This window comes from Ceratotherium simum, chromosome 30 (assembly GCF_057802395.1).
Source record: "Ceratotherium simum simum isolate JZ-2026a chromosome 30, ASM5780239v1, whole genome shotgun sequence".
Lineage (NCBI taxonomy): Eukaryota > Metazoa > Chordata > Mammalia > Perissodactyla > Rhinocerotidae > Ceratotherium > Ceratotherium simum.
This window is the reverse complement of record NC_141929.1, coordinates 3,206,398-3,228,132: the sequence shown is the minus strand read 5'-3', so window position 1 is coordinate 3,228,132 and position 21,735 is coordinate 3,206,398. Positions and strand designations below refer to the sequence as shown.

At 50.4% G+C, this 21,735-nt stretch overlaps 1 protein-coding gene across 1 annotated transcript; it reads right to left on the bottom strand.

Annotated features, from left to right (window-relative positions):
* Nucleotides 1–2,827: 2,827 nt before the first annotated feature.
* On the bottom strand, nucleotides 2,828–20,413 carry C30H16orf95 (chromosome 30 C16orf95 homolog). Its single transcript, XM_087419831.1, has 7 exons — nucleotides 20,298–20,413; nucleotides 15,618–15,675; nucleotides 13,569–13,620; nucleotides 12,717–12,857; nucleotides 6,908–7,054; nucleotides 6,019–6,055; nucleotides 2,828–3,051 (listed from the first exon to the last, which is right to left on the bottom strand). Exons 1-7 carry the CDS (start codon nucleotides 20,323–20,325, stop codon nucleotides 2,828–2,830), a joined length of 687 nt encoding a protein of 228 aa, XP_087275957.1. The 5' UTR covers nucleotides 20,326–20,413.
* Nucleotides 20,414–21,735: the final 1,322 nt, after the last annotated feature.

Genomic DNA, 21,735 nt, shown 5'->3' with positions numbered 1-21,735 from the left:
CTGCTGTCCTCGCAGAGGGAAGAGAAACTCAGAGACGGCCGCCTCCACAGGGACATGGAGGTAGAGAACAAGTCCCTCCTTCACGAAGGAGCATCAGAGGTTATCGTTAAACACGCGGCCACCGTAGAGTTTCACAATAACATTTGTTGACCACGCTCCTAACAGAATCTCACCCGCATTCGCAGCAACTCCGCTACGACCAAGAGTCACCTGCCGATAAATAATTTGGATTGAATCTTGGGTGTGAATCTGATCTTAGAAACAGGGGCTGTCGTAGGGTCCTCCTGACCTGACAACTCTCGTTAAAGACCTTGATTGTGACTGACATTTTTGTTGATGTTCTCGATAGGAGCTGAAGATTCCAGCTTCAAACTCAGAAAAACTGGCTGGAAAGCAAAGAGAAAGGCAGTTACTAGGAACTGTCTCCCAATCTGAGACTGTGCCGCCTTATAGGGCCTGTCGGGGATCCTCTATGGAGTGGGGGTGGGGGTACCCCCACAGTGGAGGGGGATGTCATCCGGGTCCCCAGTGCACTCAGTCCCCGAGGAGACCAAGCAGGAAAGGGGTGCAGTGAGGTGATGCCAGGGCACAGTCTTAGCCAGCTCACTTTCCAGCTGTGGGAGCTCAGGTGAGCCACTCAGACCCTCAGAGCCCACTCTCTCCTTTTGGAGAATCCCAGCTCTGCAGAACTGTGAAGGGAACCAGATGAAATGAAGACTACGGCAAGTCCAATCAAGAAGGCAAGTGCCTGACTCAATCTCTGCTCTTCAGGGCTCCCTGCTGGGAAGGCTCTGAGCTCGCCCACTCTCCCGGGGCCTCTGCAGCTCTAGCAAGACTTTGCCAGGCCAGATGGGCAGCCAGCGGCTTCTCCTGAGATAAGCTGGTCACGTAGTTTGGAGGCTCTCACAGGGCACCCCACATACACCCCACCCAGACAAGATATTTCTCCTCAGCAGCTGGTTGGTGCCTGCATCTCTGCCCTAAGTGCCTGGCTCAGAAGCAAACACCTCCTATGAAGTCATTAGCGATTTTCCTTTTGGCCTACCCTGACCCTCTACTTAACATGTACTGTCTACAGTCAAGTGTCTTCTTTGCTCTTCCCAGACTGGGTACAGGGGAGTCCAACTAAACTTGACATTGAGTTGGCAAACATCAAAAGAAAGATGAGGGCCGGCCTGGTGGCGTGGTGGTTGGGTTCGCGTGCTCCGGTTTGACTGCCTGGGGTTCTCGAGTTTGGATCCTGGGTGCAGAACTACACACCGCTCGTCAAGCCATGGGGTGGCGGCATCCCACGTACAAAATAGAGGAAGACTGGCACAGATCTCAGCTCACGGCCAATCTTCATGAAAAGCGAAGATGGAAAATCTCAGGATGCTGCCCTACTGCTGTTCACAGACCCGGCAAAGCTGACAGACCCCGCCTGGCGCCTTCTGGGGAGCACTCACCCCAGAGAGGCTGTGACCCAGGCCCACGTCAACACGCATGTGCAGACGTGCATCACAGCATTGTCTGTAATCCCAGGGAGTCGGAGTGACAGCAGTGCCCAACACTAGGAGAACGGGCCAGCAGGATGCACGGGAGAGGCACTTCCACTTCTGGCCGTGCAGAGTGACAGAGAGAGCTAACCTCTTGCAGTGAACAACTATAAAACTGGGCAAAAGACACCTATAACTGTTCAGATACTGGACATTTTCTAGAACATTCCTCTTACAATTGCGTGGAGGAAGCAATTACAAAGCAAAAAAGTCAATCTATGCAAATTCGAATTGTGCGTATGTACATATGGATACACATTTGCATATCTTCTGTGTGTGTGTGTGTGTGTGTGTGTGTGTGTGTTTACAGGCACCTACTTTTAGGGTGACAGAAGGAACTGAGCAGGAAGCACTGGAGAGTGGGGTAGAGGTAGACTGGGGCTTTGGAGAAGGAGGAGGAGGAGGGAGGCTTTTCCGAGGAGACTAAAGGGAGCAGCCAGGTAAGGGGAAGCCCTGCTGTGACCTTGGGGTCGCCCAGAAGGCCTAGTGGGGGAGGGACTGAGTGGGGTTCTAGGTGAGAAATGTGGGGCCTGGGCAGGCTAGTGGGTTCCAGGCAGGGAAGGGCTTTCTGAGTGGAGCCTCGATGGCTGGGCCTGGCTGGGGGAGAGGCAGCAGGTCCCCACCCCTGAGGTTGTGCTCAACCTGAGAGGGCTGGCTGGGCTACCTGGCTCTAAGATCCACTTTCCACCCCTACATGACAGAAACTTACAGAAATTGGGACGGGTCTTCTCTTCGGGGCAGGGCAATTGCAGACCTTGGGAACAGGGACGAGCTGAAGAAAGAAAGCTTGGGGCCGGCCCCGTGGCTTGGCGGTTAAGTGCGCGCACTGTGCTGCCGGCGGCCCGGGTTCGGATCCCGGGTGCGCACTGACGCACCGCTCCTCTGGCCATGCTGGGGCCGTGTCCCACATACAGCAACTAGAAGGATGTGCAGCTATGACAGACAACTATCTGCTGGGGCTTTGGGGGAAAAATAAATAAATAAATAAATCTTTAAAAAAAAAAAAAAGAAAGCTTGGCGGGCCCAAGATGCCCCAGCTGCCCCCATGGGCTCTGACCTATCTAGATTGCTCTCCCAGTATGTTTGCTGGGATAAGAAGATACCTGTTTCGGGAATGAGCAATGATAACCACATAAGAGTACTCATGGCCGCATCCACCTCTCACCCTTTTGTTGAACCACAACCAAGTTCTCCCACATCCTTAACGAGAATAAACTTCACCAGCCCCTGGACGAAGCAGCTCAGGGAGTGACACAGGCCCGGGGCCACCACTGCCCCCACCCCAGGCCTGCTCACCGAATGGCCACGACAACCCTCAGGACAGCCTGGAGGACAGTCAGGAGGCTGAGGCTGAGGGGCAGGAGGGACAGGATACAGTCTGGGGCGATTTCTCCCCTCCCCGCAGCCGTCTGCTCGTCCTGGTGAAGGGCCTGGAGCTGCTGCCACTTGAGGAGGACACGCCTGTTGCAGCAGATCCGCCAGCGGTTGTACCAGGAGCACGAGTCCAGGGGGGTTTCTAGGCAGAGAAAGCAAGTCAGGCCCCAGGTGAGGTGTGGGGACAGGGTGACTCCCAAGTTTGTACACACAAGAGAACCCTCCAGAACCCAGGGCAAGGAAACCAGGTGTCCCAGCAAGACAGCTCACAGCCCAGGGGGTGTGGACACTGGCCCGACATCCATGAAGATGAAGAGAGCACTGGTGTTTAGTTATTTCCGGGGCAATCAGGGGCCTCATGTCTGTGCTTTGAGTCTTTATCTTCTAGAGCTGCATACTGAAATATTTATGGATGGAAGGATATGATATTCAGCTGGCATTTGCTCCATACTAATCTTTCTCTTCTTTTTGGGGGGAGAGGGGGATGGAGTGGGTGAAGCTCAGATGAAACCAGACTGGCTTGAAGCTGACTAATGGGAACATGGGGTTTAGTTGAGTATTTGAAATTTCCCATAATAAAAAGTTATCAACGACCACATCCACAAACGAGATTCCAATGTGTCGGTTTCCTTGACACTGTAGCTTTTTCAAAACTTGCTTTGGTCAACATGTGACCCTCCTGATACTATATCTCTTATTTATTTTTATTACACTATTAATATGCTACTACTGTAAAATGTACACTCTAATTATACTAATATAAACATGCACTAAACATAAAACATAATAAATATATTTTCCTTATTAAAAATTCTACTGCCCAAGCATAGAGGAAAAAAGTATATGAGCTTTTATTTTCCTCTTTACAAGGAAAATACAAGATCAGAAATATGGATTTTCTCTTTAAAAAGGAAATCAGCTGGATTTGAGGCCAAGGGAAATGTCTCATATTTTTAAATCACTCCGTGTGAAGCTCGAGGAGAGAAGGATCCTAATTCTCGTGGTCCCAGGGAGACCCACACTCCCGACCCTGTCCTGTGAACACCTTCAGGCTGGAATGGGTTTGAGGTTTGAAACATTATTAATGTAAATTGCCTGAACTATAAAACAACGGCTGGAGTAAAATTTAACACTGGTTTGTAACAATGCATCAGTTATGCCTATGATTCAACAATGAACTGAGCTTTAAGCTTTTCTTAAGGGTGTAGAGTATTCAAAGCCAAAACAACCAATAAAAATAAACCCATAAATGTGTGATTATCAGTTAGAAGAGCAGTTTCTCCTACTGTTCTCGTCCAACTGCCAAGTTTTTTTAATAAAGTGATCTCTGGCTCTTGGACCTGAAACTCGAGCCAACGTACTGTTTCTGTTTTGTGCCTTATGCACCACCCCCCAGTCTCTCTTCACCTACCCTCCTCCCCACCCTCATGGTCACCTGTGATTGTCAGCTCACACACACCACCCGGCCCTCCTCCACCCCCAAACAGGGCTTTGTCTTTCTAAATGTGCACTCACTGAGTCCTACTGTACGGGCTCCACGTCACAACGTGTCTGGGGGTCCATTCTGTGTCTCTAACAGCCACGTACTCTAGGTGGCAGGTGCCACATTTCAAATACATCCTTACTCGTGTCTATCCTCCCACTGAGAGACGCTTATGTTGCTTCCAACATTTTGCCAAGGAAATCACTGCCACAGACAGGTATACGTGTGGGAGTGTCCACAGATGTTACCCAGATGTGGGCTTGCTGGATTAAAGATTATGTACTGTATAATTTGATAGAGACCTCCAAATTGCCCCCCACAAAGGCTGTGACAATTTACGCTCCTCCTAATTGTGTTACTCTTATAATCAAGAAAAAAATACAGTCGTGCATTGCTTAACAACGGGGATATGTTCTGAGAAATGTGTCATTAGGTGATTTCGTCCTTGTGTGAACATTGCAGAGTGTACTTACACAAACCTAGATGGTATAGCCTCCTACATACCTAGTCTATGTAGTGCTAATCTTATGCGACCACTGCCGTTGACCAAAACATCATTATGCGGGGCATGGCTGAGTGCATCTTCTGCAGCGTGAAGAGGTGGGCGTCTTGGGTGGTAGTCATGCATTTGTTTCCCCAGCGCTCTCCCACTCAGCTCCATGTCCCTTGGCTCTGGGCAGGCCACTCAAATCACTCACTGGTCAAAGGAACCCTGGTGTCAGTCATTCAGCCTCTCAGCGTTGTCCATATCCTCCTTCCCAGATTCTAAGGAGTACTCACTAGACAGTCTGGCCACAACACGCCAAGGAGAGGACGTGATACTAGCCTACAAAACATGTGCACCCCTTTGCTCACAGGCAATGCAGAGAAAGCAGACGTGTCAGCCATCAGCCTTGGAAAGTGCCTTCAAAAGCAAGTCCAACCCACTCATTTCAGAGACGAAGAAACTAATGGTCAGAGTGGAGATGCCACCTCCTAGTGTACTATGACAGGAGTACAGGAATATATATATATATACTGGGTCACAAACACATAAATATATGAATATACTTTGTCATGAACATATGCTGCATCATGAACATATGAGTGTGTGAGTACGTACTATGTCTGTCATAAATACATGAATATATATATACTAGGTCACAAACATATGAATGTATGAATATGCTGTAAATGAATATATGTACAAATACGGTGTCATGAACATATAATGTGTTACGAATATATGAATGTAGGAATATGTACTCTGCCGTGAATATATAAATATATATGCTATGTCTATACAACACACACACACGGATACTATGTCATGAATTATAGAAAATTAGAGCTTGAAAAAATACTTTAGATCCCATCTAACTCCATGTTGGCTTCATCCTGAGAGCCAATGCTGATAGACTGGCAGAGTTTGAGGCTTCTCTGGGCTCAATGAGAAGAGATGGTGGGTGATTAGTGATGCCTGGTGAGAGCAGGGGTGGGAGAAGTGGTATGTGTACCAGTCTGTGGCCGTCTTGTGTGACAGACATCCGGGCATGAGAGAAGTCTCCCCATCCCCATCATGATGTTCATGAGACCCCACTTTCCTTGGGGAGAGAAACAGGATGAGACACATGTACACCGAGTTACCTTGGACACTTTTAAAACTCTGCTGCCTTTTCACCACCTAAAAGGAAAGAATGTGGATAGAATGTGTCAGCCCTGGTGATCCACCAAAGGGGGCCAGTGATCGGGCCTGGAAACTTCCCCAGAGGGGTCTGTGGCCAACTGAGAATGCAAGTCATGGTCTCCTTTTAAAAGGCCTCTAGGTCTTAATTCTGGGGACAGTTTGCTACTCGATGATGAAAAACCAGCAACTGGAATGTGAGTGGAGACAGAAGGAAGCCTCTAACTTTCAGCCAGGACACTGGGAAGCACCTGAGAGATGGGGCCCTGGGGCTGAGGAGGCTGCACCTGGCCAACCGTTCCCTACAACTGCCACCCTGGAACCCAGAGCTACGGAGGTGGCCAGACAGAGCCAAAGAGCGAGGACAGAAACTCGGAGCATTGGTCCTTCCCCGGCACCCTCCCTCCATGCCTGTCAGGGCTGGGGGCTGTGAGTGTAGGATACAGAGAGACAGGTGGAGAGAGCTGGGTGGGGCTGAGGCAGGGTGAGGGAGGAGGGGGTTGGAAGGAGGAGGAAGGGAGGTGAGTGAGGTAGAGAAGAGGGGAGAGGAGGAGGAGGCAGGAGAGGAGAAGGGGGCAGGAGAGATGGATGCCCTCTTCAGAGAGCAGTGTACCCACCTTCCTGACACCCACCAGGACACCCAAGCTGGCCCTCCCCCATGCACCGCTCACCTCCTGTGCTCTGCTGCCCTCGGCCGTGGCTTCCAGAGGACCACTCCCCCCCCCCAACCCAAACACCAATGGAGGCTACTGTGGGGAAAGAATCCAGCACACTTCCCCCCTCATCTCCAGGTCCCTCCACAGGGCCGCCCCTCACTCTCATGCCTCACTGCTGTGCAAGCCTCCCTCTTACCTTCTTGTGAGACCTCAGGGCCTGGGGCACCCAGTAGGGCATCACGGCCTGATCCCTAGGCACCGGGATGTGGCCCCCAAAGTGATGGCATGGGCAGGGGCATGCCTTAGTGGTTTGGGGGATATAAAACTGCACCATCTTTTGGATCTAAGAGAGCAAGGGAAGAGAAGGTCCAAAGGGAGATGGAGCCACACCCCAGACAACTTAGCCTGGGGGCAGGGCCCTGGAGAGCTCCTCTTCTACCCTCCTCCCACGGGCACACCCCAACTGCCCAGTTGAGGCAGCACAGTCTCTCCTTCACGACATTCCCAGGGCCGGGCGGCACCAGGACTTCATGGTCTGCCTGCCCTTATTACCCACTGCCCGCACCTCTGCAGTAGGACGCCCGCGTGGCACTGTGGTGGGACACGCGGGTTGAGGTGGGAGACTGGCAGCCTCCAGGAACAGCCCTTGGGCACAACATTTAGCCTGAGCCTCAGTGTTCTCAGCTATAAAGAGGCTCTGCTAGCATTTTGACAACATCGGTCAGAGTCTCAAATGGACAATTGTTGATCCAGCAATTCCACTCTGGGGACTGTATCCCAGCTGGACACACGTGTGTTTGCAAAACAACGTACACACGAGAACATTTGTTGCAGCATTGGCTGTAGTGATTGAACAGCCTGAATGCCCGTCAGTAAGGGGCAATCAATGATGCGACAGGGGACAAGAGGGAATGGGGTGGCCTTTGGAAAGCACGAGGTGGACCTGTCTGTCCTGACATGGAATGAATGCAGAGACGTGATGTTAAGTGGGAAACGCAGCCTTGTGAGTACAGTATGCTACCATCCACATTTTTTAAGAAAAGAATATATGTGCAATTTTGCTTGTACATGAGTTGGGGGGGTGGTCACAGCTTTGCCCCAATTCCTTACTCCTCCCTGTGGCCTTGCCCTGTGCCCTACAACTCTGCAGTTCCTTCCAGGAGTCGGGGACAGGGTAGACCCCAACCCTCGACTTTGGTTAGAACACACACTGGTTTGGCAACAGGAGGAGGAGGAAGTAGCCAGCTCTGGGCAGGGCCGACGGGGCCTCGAAGCTTTCCAGCTGCTCTCACATCTCTGCCATGGCCACGAGAAGACCACGCCTGGGCCAGCCAACCGGCCCCGAGACCTGGGACACATGGAGCCGAGCCACCCAGTCCCCTCTCAGACACAAGAGCAATAGCAGCGACTGCTGTTTCAAGCAGGCGTTTGGGTCACTTATGGTCCGTCACTAGTGAAACAACACCCATGGAAACCTCCAGAAGGACACACAGGTAAGCTTGGGGGGAGAGGCTGGGCAACAGGGGAGGGGTGGGGAGGGAAAATCAGGCTCACCATGTCCCCTTTCTACTGCTAGGACTTCCAACCACTTGCTCGTGTCGCACATCATAACAAATAATAATAAGTACTTTTTTTGTGAGGAACACTAGCCCTGAGCTAACATCCATTGCCAATCCTCCTCTTTTTTGCTGAGGAAGACTGGCCTTGGCCTAACATCCATACCCATCTTCCTCTGCTTTATGTGGGACGCTGCCACAGCATGGCTTGACAAGCGGTGCGTCGGTGCGCACCCGGGATCTGAACCTGTGAACCCCGGGCCGCCACAGCGGAGCACGCGCACTTAACTGCGCGTTATGCCCCCTGAAAAAGGAGGACCACAGACAGGCTCACTTTCTGCCGTGTGCATCGCAGTGTAAGAAAGAAACCCGCGGCCAGCACCCAGAGACAACACTCTGAGCAGAAGGATGAAGAGAATCTGGGTCCTTGAAGACATCGTTAAGCCATAAACCAATCCTGGAAGAATCCCCTCTCTACCAAAGACCCTGGCAGACACCACTGTTGCTCAGTCTTCTATTACTTGAGCCTAACACCTTCCCTCTGATGGAACAGCAGCCCGAGGGGCAAGTGGGAAGGAGGCTGGAGAGACAAGCGGGGCAAGATCAGGAAGGACCTAGGAGTTGCGTCAGGGAGTCTGGGCCATATTCTGAGGGAAATGAGGCGTCACGGGGGAGTGACAGGACCAGATCCACGGTTTTAAAAGCTAACCAGCAGTCAGAAATGGACAGTCAGAGCTAGAGAGGACGGAGGCAGGGAGACCAGCTGGGAGACTGGGGCAGTCACTGTGGTGAGGCACGCTGGGCACCCTGACTAACACGTTCCTTCCATCCTGCCCAAGGTCACCTCCTCCCTGACGCCCATCTACACAACTCAGCAGGGAGAGTCCCGGATGCAGAGCCAGAGACCTGAACTCTAATCCCTGATCTGCTGTGGACTGACCATGTGACCTTGGACATACCCCTGTCCCTCTTCAGACCTCAGTTTGCCCATCTGCTAAAAGGGATGACACTACTTGTCCTGCTCAACTTTCAAATGATACAATGACCACCAGGAGGGACTGAGCCTATCATCGCTGCCTAGAACACTGTGACCTAGTCACCTTGATGCCACTGACCCCTTAGAGAGTCCATTAAAAAACAAGAAATGTGAGATTTGACATCTACAATCACTGCAGAGTCCACTGATAGAAAAGGGTAATAAGAGAAGAACATGAACAACATTATGCCAATAAATTCGACATTGATATAATGGACACAAACTCCTAAAGCTCACTCAAGCAGACAGAGATGATCTGAATGGCTCTGTGTCCATGAAGGAAATTACATCTGTAGTTAAAAACCTTTCCACACAGGAAGCTGCAGTGTGGCTTCACTGACAAATTCGACCAAACACTCAAGGAAGAAATAATACCAATTCTACACAAAGTCTTCCAGAAAAGTGAAAATGAGGGAATACTTCCCCACTCATCCTATGAGGCCAGCACTAGTACACCATGATTAAATGGGGCTTATGCTAGGAAAGGTTGGTTTAACTTTCGAAAACCAATCAGTGTAATTCATCATATTAAACCAAAAAAGAAAAAACACATGATGATTGCAATAGACACGTGCAAAATCCAACATTCATGATGGGTAAAAACTCTCAGCAAACTGGGAACAGAAGGCAACTTCCTCAGCCTGATAAAAGGTATGTAAATTTACAGCTAACATCATACTTAACAATGAAAACCCGAATGCTGTCCTCTAAGATCAGAAGAAAGACAAGGGTGTCTGTCTCCCCACTCTATCCAACAGCAAACTGCAAGTTCCAGCTAGTGTATCAGGCAAGAAAAATAAACAAAAGGCATCCATATTGGAAAGGAACAAACAAAACCATTTCTATCTGTGGATGACATGATTATCTATGTAGAAAAGCTGATGGAATCTACAAAAAGAGCTACTAGAATAAATGAGTTTGGTAATATTATGGGATACAAGATCAAAATACAAAAATCAACAGTATTTATGAATACTAGCAATGAGCAATCATAAATTGTTCAAAAACAATGTCATCAAAAATATGAAATACTTATGAATAAATCTGAGAAAACATATGCAAGACCTGTTCACTAAAAACTGCAAAATATTGCTGAGAAATATTAATGAAGATCTAAATAAATACGGAGATTACCATGTTCATGGGTCAGAAGACTCAATATTGTTAAGATAATTCTCTTCAAATTGATCTACATACACGATCCAAATCAAAATCCCAGTAGAACTTTTTGTAGAAATTGACAAACTGATTCGAAAATTCACATGGAAATGCAAAAAATCTAGAATCACCAACTTTGAAAAAGAGAAACAATATTGGAGAACTAACACTACCTATTTCCAGACTTTTTATAAAGCCACAGTAATCAAGACAATTGGCATTGGTATGAAGACAGACAGTTAGATCAGCAGAGCAGAATACAGACCAGAAACAGACTCACACGTATATGGACAACAGATTCTTGACAAAGGTGCAGAGGCAAGTCAGTGGAGAAAGGATGGTCTTTACAACACATAACGTTAGAACAACGGGACATCCATATGCGAAACAATAAACTTCAATCCATATCTCATGCCATATATAAAAATTAACTTAAAATGGACCACAGACCTAAACATAAACTGCAAACTATAAAACTTCTAGAAGAAAACATACGAGAAACCTTTCTGACCTTGGGTTAGGTGAAGATTTCTTAGAAATGCTTAGAAAACACGATCAATTGCTGTGCTGGAGACAGGCACACCTAAGCAAGATCCAGAAAAGATCAAATTGATAAATTGGACTTGATCAAAATTTAAAACGTCTGGGGGGCTGGCCCCATGGCCAAGTGGTTGGGGTTCCGCGTGCTATGCTTCAGCGGCCCAGGTTTGTGGGTTCAGATCCTGGGCACAGACCTACTCCAATCATCAGCCATGCTGAGGAGGCATCCTGCATGCAAAGTAGAGGAAGATTGGCGCGGATGTTAGCTCAGGGTGAATCTTCCTCACCAAAAAAATGTATATATATATTAAAACGTCCGCTCTTTGAAAGATACTAATCAGAGAATAAAAAGACAAGCCAAAAGGGCCGGTCTAGTGGCGTAGCAGTTAAGTTCGCACGCTCTGCTTTGGTGGCCCAGGGTTCCCAGGTTCGGATCCCAGGCGTGGACTGACACACAGCTTATCAAGCCATGCTGTGGTGGGTGTCCCATATAAAGTAGAGGAAGATGGGCATGGATGTTAGCCCAGGGCCAATCTTCCTTAGCCAAACGAGGAGGACTGGCAACAGATGGTAGCTCAGGGCTAATCTTCCTCACAAAAAAAAAAAAAAAAAGACAAGCCAAAGACATGCAGAAAACATTTGCAAATTGAATATCTTATAAAGAACTTGTATCCAGAATATATAAAAAACTCTCAAAACTCAGTAACTAAAAAACCCAATTTTTTTAAATGGGCAAAATACTTGAACACACACATATCAAGTAAGATATGCAGATGGCAGAAGCATATGAAGAGACACTCACCATCATTAGTCGTTATGGAAATACAAATTAAAACCACAATAAGATACACACCTATTAAGATGGCTAAAATTAAAAAGACTGACCAAATCAAGTGTTAGTGAGGATGCAGAGGAACTGGAACTTTATCCACTGCTGGTGGAAATGTAAAATGGTACAACCACTTTGGAAAAAGTTGACAGTTTCTTAAAAAGTTAAACATACACCTACCATATGATCCAGAAATTCCATTCCTAGGTATCTGGCCAAGAAAAATGAAGACATGTTCATACAAACACTTGTACACAAACGTTCATAGCAGCTTTATTTCTAATAGACAAAACTGGAAATGATCCAAATGTCCTTCACTGGATAAAGGGATAAACTGTGATCTATTCATATAATGAAACATCACTCAGCAGTAAAAAGGAGTGAACTATCAACGCACACAACCGAGTTGGATGAATCTCAAAAATAATCGTGCTGAGTGAAAGAAGCCAGACAAAAAGAGTAATACCATATGATCCCATTTATATAAAATTCAAGAAAAATGCAAACTAATCTATAGGGCAGAAACAGATGAGTGGTTGCCTGGGGACTGCAGGGCAGAGAGGGTTGGATGGAGTTACAAAGGGGCACAAGGAAACCTTTTAGGGTTGTGGGGATGTACATTAGTGTTCAACTGTGGTGATGGTTTCATGGGTGTATACATATATCAAGACTTATCAAACTGTACACTTTATATATGTGCAGTTTATCATGTCAATCATATCTCCATAAATCTGATTTTTTTAAAAATCTGTTTAAAAAAACACATAAACTGTCTCCCAGAAATTTTAAAATATCATTCATATAATACTTATGACTCTGAGGGGTGTCTGGTCCCCTAAAGTTCACCCTGGACCTAGGTAAAGAACCCCTGGTTCAGGTCACATACCTGCTTTCGGGGTCTCAGGGACAGAGGGACCCAGTACGGCAGCACCGCCTCAGCCCTGGGCACCGGCAGGCAGCCCCAGAATTTGGCCTGGCACTCACAGCAGACGGCCTCTTGGTGAACAGTGCTGGGGACAGGGCACATCTGAGTAAAAGCCAGAAAAGACAGAATTGAAGGTGATGCTGCATTTACAATGCTAGCCAAGGAACCCTTTGGAATACTAAATCAATGCTCAGAGGGAGCCAGGGTTGAGACAGGGCATCCAGGGGCAGGGGTAGGGGCCTCAGCTCCTGCTGCTGAGAAAGGCAGGCTATCACGGCTGCCCGGAGAACCTCCAAAGTCATTTAGAGGGGGACCACTAGAGTACGCAGACCAGGTGTGACAATTACAGCCACATTATCGTGATCAAGTCTCGGGTTCCCCCTCTGAAAATCGGGAAGTATAACCAACTCTAGTGGGGACATGTTTGCCTTTTTTGTGGTTATCTGTGTCAATCCACATACAGGGCTTCCACATCCATCCAATGTGTCCTCATCACACCCACAGGCAGGAAGGAGAGGCAGTTGTCCTCTCCAGGGGCAGATGAAGAAGCTGATGCTCACAGCAGGGACACTGGTTCTCCCGGGCCTCCGGAATCCCTGTCTCGAGGTGTCATGAGGACCTGGGGAGGGGGGGGGGCGGAGGCAGTGGGTGACACTATATAGAGATTTTGGGGGCTCAGTGATGGCCCCTGCAACCATGGACTCCCATGTCTGATAGAGCCTCTCATGAGACACTGCTGGACCCACATTCTCTGCTCTCCCCATCCCAGAGGGGTGTGTTGGGGCAAAGCAACGGAGGGTTTGTTTTCCTTACCACATGATCTGTGAGGCACACTTCCTTCCCAAAGGTTTTAAATGTGCTCTTCCTAGAAAAGAAGAACGGGAAGACTTAGAAAGTTTCAAGATTTGTGTAAATTGGGGGCAGAGGTGCTAAGGTGAGGGCCTGGGCCAGCCTTCTTGGAACTGACCCATATTATTAAACCCCAAGGGTGGAAATGGTCATCCTTCTGAGCCTAAGAGGAGGCAGGGGGTGACAAAAGAAGCAGATGTGTGCACATTCATGTGCTAATGTCTGGGGTTTCCCAGATGTCAGACTATTGTGGAATCCTACATTCCCAAACCTACTTGCTTCAGGGGTACTCCAGCTAAACTTGTGCTAGGCCCTTCAGGAAAGATGCTAGGCCATTCAGGAACGTTTTCGAACCTGATGAGATCCTTCCAAGACGTGGAGTCGCCAACTACAACATCTATGATGCTTTATCAGACACCCTGAGCTTACTTGGAATACTAAAGGAAAATATTCTTAAAGCTGTGCATTTAATGAAACTCCTTCCAGGATAAAAACCTGGGTACTTGACTCTCAGATGACAAAACATTTGGGGCTAAACAGACTGTATGTTAGTCTTCCCCATTCTCCCCCCCAACAAAATGCCAGAATGTTGGCCATATGGTGAGTGTCCAATGGGCATAAATCCAACACCAAGCAAAGCCTGGTTTCCCTGACAGTGATGTGTCAAACTGCTTTGTAACATGGAAACCAGAAGAGTGGTACAAGTGTTTTTGTGTTTCACTGTTATCATAATAATCATTATTATTGTTATTTTATTACAGCACAAGCTTCAGTTCATTGAGCTCAACTCTCCCAGTTGATGCCTGAAAACAGTTATGACAGCTTTGCTGTTTCCTGGCAGGGAGAGGATGGGACACACCCATCTCAGTCATCTGACTTCAAATGGCCCAGAATCGCCCACTCCCCAGCCAGAAGGTGAGGCCCAGCTCATCTCAGACATCGGTTCAGAATGGTGTCATAACCCAAATCGGCCCAGTGAAACTCATTCTGGGGCTCTGTGCTGAAATTACGGGGAACGAGAATCTCCTCTTCTGTAGCAGTTGTAGGCCTCCAGAGGTCTTGGTGGTCATCTTGCCTCCAGGAGGGAAGTCAGCACGCAGGAAAGTGAAGCTGCGAGATGGAGACAGTCCTTGACCACAGTCCTTGAGCATCTGGATACACCCATGCCTGAAGACCTACCCCTAACATTCTCCGTTAGTGAAACAATAAAATGCCCTTTTGTGCTTAGGTCGATGTAGGTGTGGTCTCTCTCCTGCCTATGTGGTACAAGCTACTGCAGGGTGGACCGCGTGACTTGGGGGCACTGGGGCTCCTCCAGGTGACTCGAGGGTTCAGAGGCTCCCCCAGGTGACTCGGGGATTCAGAGGCTACCTCAGGTGACTCGGGGGTTCAGAGGCTACCCAAGGTGTGGTGTCCGCGGCCCAGCCCCGTGCAGGACTCGGGGACGCACTTGCCCGTCACGACGCGCTGGGAGCGCAAGTGCGCGCTGACAGATAAACCGGACACCCGAGGGTTCCCGGAAGTGCCCCCCGCGGCTCAGATGAAGCCGTGGGGATGGAGGTAACGATGAGCATAGTGACGACAGGGACAAAGGCGAGGACTGTCTCCCAGCCCTGTCACCCGCCCGCGGAACACCGCTCTCACACCCCCGCAGGGCCCAGGCCCCTGAGGCCCCTCCCCTTCCGCCCACCCCCACCCAGGCCGGGCCCTTCCGGCCCGACAGCCCTTCTACGCGCCCCGCCCCGCCACGCTGACTGGTCTGAGCCTAGCCAATCAGAAGCTGCCTTCTAGGTATGTGCACTTAGCTGGCGGCTGATTGGCCGCTGGCGGCACGGGCATCAGCGTCGCGGGTCAGCGGGTCAGCGGGTCAGCAGGGCCGGGTGGGCCTGAGGCGGAGCGCTGGTCGGCCACTGCGCAGGGGATCCCTGGCGCCGTCGTCCTGCTGTCGGCCTGGCGCAGGCGGGCGTGGGTCTTGGAAGCCACCCTCCCCCCGAGCCGGGAAAGCCCACTCACCGTCTCCGACGGGTGGGCCTGCGGGGCCGCGGGGCGCGCCAGCCAGGGCCTCTGTTCCCTGAAAGGAGAGGGAGAGGTGGGTCGGCTCCACCGTGGCCGTGCGGGGGCGGGTCTCGGGAAGGACGGAGCACCTCTGAATACCCCGAGGCGTGCTGGGGACGCACTTGTGTTTAAAGTCGTTGCTGAAATTCACATCTAACTGGGCGCCCCGCATTGCACTGCTGATTTGCAACCCTACCGATCAGAGTGTGACTTTTAAAGAAACGTGTGGTTCTTGAGCAACCTGGGGTTTAAAAGGCCACGGAATTTAAAACCGCTGTGCTCCAGAGGGTCCTGGTGCTGTTTTGAACTCTCTGGCCTGTCTCTGGCTCCCTTGGTCTCCCCTTCCTTCGCCCTCCCGTGCATGTGTGCGCTCTGGGCAGTTGCTGAAATGCAGAGGAGGTGTGTCTTCACATTTTGGTAAAACCAAATGTTTTCTGCCTCTGTATGTTCCTTTAGTTTATCACAAACTCCAATTTGTATTTCTTGGAAACGAGTTATTCCCCGCTTTTCAGTATTTTTTTGTTTTTCTTTGTGCAGAAGATCAGCCCTGAGCTAACATCCATGCCAATCCTCCTCTTTTTGCTGAGGAAGACGGGCCCTGAGCTAAGATCTATTGCCAATCCTCCTCGTTTTTTTCCCCAAAGCCCCAGTAGATAGTTGTGTGTCATAGCTGCACATCCTTCTAGTTGCTGTATGTGGGACGCGGCCTCAGCATGGCCGGAGAAGCAGCGCGTTGGTGCGTGCCCGGGTCCGAACCTGGGATCACACGCACTTAACCGCTCAGCCTGTGGGGCCCACCCCATCCCTGCTTTGCAGTATTTTTATGCTGACTTTAATACCAAGCCATCATGAGCAGGTCTAGGCCTGATGGGCGACATCTCGATGTGCTGTATTCTAGCCGTAGACAAACAGGCCCTGCTCAGGTTTCTTGGCTCCATTATTTAACCGTTAAGGTCGTGACCTACGAACAGGGCTGAGCTTCTAGCCAGTACACACGTGCATGCTCTCCAGGAGAGCGCTTCTGCTGATTGCGCGGTGCCCCTATCGTTTTAGCTGCCGAATATTTCAAATACCACCCCCTGCATGTGTGTGTGTATAAATAATGTCATCACTGGTCTCTTCATAGCTAATGACAAAATCCTCCAGGAATGTCGCCATTAGCCTAGCATTTTATTTATGGCTGTCTCATCTCTGCCCTCTGCCCACTGTGGAGTGTGGTGGGCTTCCCTGCCATCTCCATTCTCCCCCTGAGCCCAGTGACTGTCTTCTGTATCACAGCAGACAGACTCGTGCCCCCTTGGAAGCTCTGGTCCTCACCACTGGGACATTGCCTTGCAGTTTCATGTCAAGAATAGTTCATCATGGTCCCCATCCCCCCCCCAGGAATGGCTAAAATTAAAAAGACTCACATAACAACACAACTAACATAACAATACCAAGTTTGCTGAGGATGTGGCACCTGGAACTCTCAGACATTGATACAGCCATATTGGTTTGGCAGCATTTACAAAACCTAAATGTATGAATATCCTATGACCAAGCAATTCCTTACCTGGGTATACACCCAAGTGAAATGTGAGCTTATGTCCACCAGAAGACATGGACAGAAACATCCCCAGCAACTTTATTCTAAGAGCTCCAAACTGGAAATGACCCAAATGTCCATGTATAGGAAAAAAGATTTTTTATATCTTCAATGTCTCTACTTAACTTTTTTTTTTTTGGTGAGGAGGATTGGCCCTGAGCTAACATCTGTTGCCAATCTTCCTCTTTTTTGCTGAGGAAGATTGGCTCTGAACTAACATCTGTGCCCATCTTCCTCTGTTTTGTTGATGCGCGGTGTGTCAGTCCACACCCAGGATTCAAACCTGCAAACCCCAGGCCACCAAAGTGCAAACTTAACCACTACGCCACCAGGCCGGCCTGGAAAAAAGATTTAAAAAAGATTTTATGGCATATTCACAGAGGAACACTACACGACGATAAAAAAGAACACACGGGGCCGGCCCTGTGGCTTAGCGGTTAAGCGTGCGTGCTCTGCTGCTGGCAGCCTGGGTTCGGATCCCGGGCGCACACCAACGCACTGTTTGTCAGGCCTTACTGGGGCGGCGTCCCACATACAGCAACTAGGAGGATGTGCAACTATGACATACAACTATCTACTGGGGTTTTGGAGAGAAAAAGGAGGAGGATTGGCAATAGATGTTAGCTCAGAGCCGGTCTTAGTCAGCAAAAAGAGGAGGATTAGCACAGATGTTAGCTCAGGGCTGATCTTCCTCAAAAAAAAAAAAAAAACACAACCACAATCCACAACAGTGTGGATGAAGCACAGCCCCCAGACAAGCCAGACCCCAAAGCATGCAGGTGATTCCACGTGTAAGGTGTTCAAAACCAGGAGGGCACACCCACCACCACGCGGGCTGGTGATCCACAGGAGACCCCGCCCACCCTGCCCCGCCATGTTCACAGTAACAAGGGCCCAATTTCAATCCTGGCCCTGCCTCTTACTGTGTCGGGCAAGTCACCTAACTTCCAAGCCTCAAACCAATCCCAAAGGAAGTTCGAGAAGATGAGATAAGACAGCCTAAAAAGTGCTTAAGAGAGAGAGCCAGGCTCGGAGCCAGCAGTCGACGCTGGTCAGCTGTCACTACATGAGTGTGGCAGAATCAGATTTTTTCCCCTGTATTTTCCATTTTCCTTCCCACTTCAAGCAGTGGTTGGCTCACTGCCACTGCCTCAGGGGAGGGAAATGGGCCAGAGAAGCCTTTGGCTGCCAATGTCTCTGCCAAGCTTTTGTTTCCAAAGCCCCCAGGAAGAGGAAGGGGGAGTAGAGCGAGAGCGCTGAGTCCTGGAGTCGTGGTGCAGTTGTACAGTGTATTCACCAACCAAGGGTCCCTGGCTGAGAGATGGGTGGGGCTTGCATTTAGCCTCTGCTCAGCTGGCCAGATCACCCACCCTGGCCTGGGCCTGGGCCTGGGCCTGCTCAGGGGGGATACCTTAATATCACACAGGAGCACATTGGGCTAGTGGTGGTCCTGCAGACCAGAGGAGACCACCCAACCTGGCTAGACGAGGATGGAGAAGCGGTGGGCCATGGAGCCAGGTGCAGCATTCACCTCTCCACCCCCCGATGCCCACTCACACACTGACGGCTGCCAGCGCCTGTTGCTGCCTGACGACTCTGGTCACCGGAGAGTCTCCTGTCTGGGGACAGGTCAGGAGTGCCAGGGAAGAATGCCCCTGGGAGCAGCCCTCAGCAGTGACAGGGAAGGTGGATGAGTATCCCGGCTTCTACACTGCAGGTGGGACAACTCTGGGGCATGTTCCACACCGTCCCCCCGGGTCCCCGTAAGACTGAGCCCCAGCTGCCCACATTGCTGCCCCTCTTGATGCCCGTTGTACTGGCCCCTTGCTCCCCAGCTCACACCCTGCCTGCGTACCTGTGTTTCCCAGATCATCTCCCCAATATAAACTACCTGCAGATCCTCATCTTGGGGTTAGGTTTTAGGGGAACCACAACCAAGACAGCCCCTCCCCTCCGACCGTCACCTGCAGGCTAGAGGAGCTCCTTTAGGTTGTTACAAAGCCACATGCTGCCTGCCATCTGTGCCATAGCCTGGGTCAGAGCCAGGGCCAGCTGTGCCCTCAGAGAGCTGGTGGCAGAGGCGGACTCTCACAGGTCACGCCTGCATGTGATTAGGGTAGCAGGATGCAGCAGTGTGAGGCCAAGTGAGTGCTAACGAAAGCTTTTAAAAAACCCTGGGTTGGATGCAGGGAACAGAGCAGAATGGAGGGCTGCAAGCAAGGCTGACGTCAGGTTTCTGAAACACCAGGAGGGGGTGTGGAACATTATTTCTCAGCCCCTTGTTTCAGATTCTGGATCTCCCAAAGATTTGAACCTCCTCTCAGAGGGAAAAGGGGCCTGCCATCCACTCCAAACGAGGACTTGACACCACAGTTAGGATCTGTGGTTGACCCTCTGCAGGGTTTGGGGAAGCTGGGGGTGGGGACAGATTGGGGACATCTCTGTGCAACTTGACAGAGCTGGCCACCGAGAAAAGGGCCCAGTGCCCCCCAAAGTGGTAGGTCACGCCCCAGGCCTAAGGCCCTGTGGGTGGACAAAGCAGAGGAGAGATGTTGTGCAGGAAGGACACTGTCCGGAGGGTTGCCCCTGGGGCACAGCTGGAGGACTGCCACTTCCCACTCACCTACACACTTCCATATCCGTATCTTTGAGAATGTTACTACAAAAGCACATACTACTGCTGAAAAAGGTGTGATTTTTTGAGATTGGCTTCTTATTTCAGGATAATCTTACCTAACCCGTGACAGGCATAGGAAAGGAGCTCTACAAATCTAAACCCTGTAGGTTAAGTAAAAATGTGATTTGTAAATTAAATAAGAACTGTAGTTTTAGATTCTCATGTCCCTCACTGGGGGACTTTGTGGGTCTCTGCGGTTGAGCAGTACCTTCCCAGCCCGGGTCGCACCACGCGCTGCTGACGTCTTGGTGTGTTATGTGTGAACGGCCCCTCGATATAGGACTCGCACTTCTTCACCTAGACAGGGGCCCTGCAGTAGGTTACTAGTCCCCCTGGTGGACATCATCCTGTGTGACTCTACTGCTCCAAACCTTACCTTTTCCTCGTGGGGTCACAGGCTTCATCGTTGCCCTTCTTCTCCCCCCATCTCCGACTGTGACATTCTAGAGTTTTCTCTTTGATGAGCTGTGTAACATCAGCGTCTTGGCCTCCCTTCCCTTCTTCCCTGCGTCCTACGATCTGCCGGGGAACATGTCATCCTCCTCCTTACTATTATCAGAGCGCTACAAAAGGGGCCCAGCCTGAGCCAGCCAGCCAGGCTCTGGAAGAGCCTGTTCATTTCCAAATGCCCCTGTCACCATCTCACCCCACTCCCCCATGGCCCCAAGGGCCCATGTCCTAGTGCTTTCCCTAAGATCACCGAAGCGTCCTCTAGGACAAGGGGGGTTCCGCCTCTCTCCTGTGCCAGTGCACCCTGGGAGAGCTGGCCTTCCAATAGAACTGTGGAATGTTGGCAACAGGTGAGGAGCTCCATGGCGATGAGGCCATCCACCAGGCTCAGGCAGCCTCTGTCCCAGTCCAGGATCCTGCAGGGAGCTTGAAGAGGACAGGAATTGGGTGTAAGTCCTTGCCGGCCTCCCAGGCCAGGTCCACAGGGGTGCTCACAGTGGCTCTCTGAATGACTGCAGAAGGGCCAGCCTGCCTCCTGCCTGCCACCACAGGGCTCAGGGCTCCCTCCTCTGCCGCTGGGGCTCCAGGTGGGGATGGCAGCAGTCCCGAGCCAGCATCCACGCACCTATTGTCCACTGAGTGGTCACAGCAGCTCCGTGAGGTGAACTACAGGCCCAAGCCACTAGCAGGCAGGGCCCCTGCGACAGCGTTTGGGCCAGTGGCATACAGAGGCCAGAGCAGGATCAGATCTAAGGTCCAGCTCTTCTCTCATTCCCCCACCCCGGTCCAGTCAGCCACAACTCATCCAGAATCCGGTCACTTCTCAGCCCATGTCGATTCCAACAGAAACCCCTGCAGCACCCTCCTAGGGGACATCTCCCACCTCCACCGTCCTCGCCTGCAGTCCCTTCTCAACACGTGGCCAGAGCCATCTCCTGAGCCTGCTCAGAAGCCTCCAGGGGCTCCCAGGGGGCTCAGAGGGAGAGCCCTGGTCCTCACCATGCCCACAGGGCTCTGTGATCTGTGCCCGTGTGAATATGAGCACGCATGTGTGCATATGTGCACAGACCCACACAAATGCACACAGTACATCTAAACTGTGTCTGTGGTACTAAAATTTCATGGGAAGTATTAAAAAAAAGTCTAAAAAGACTCCTTGGAGGGAGATGATAATGAAAAAAAGGCTGAGAAACACTGCTGAATGAAAGAAGCTAGAGTGAAAAAGCTACATACTGTATGATTCCATTTATTTGACTTTCTGGAAAAGGCAAAACTATAGGCATGGAGAACAGGTCAGTGGTTGCAGCGGGGAGTTGGGGGGGTGGGGGGGATGCCAGCTATGAAGGGGCAGCACTGGGGATTTT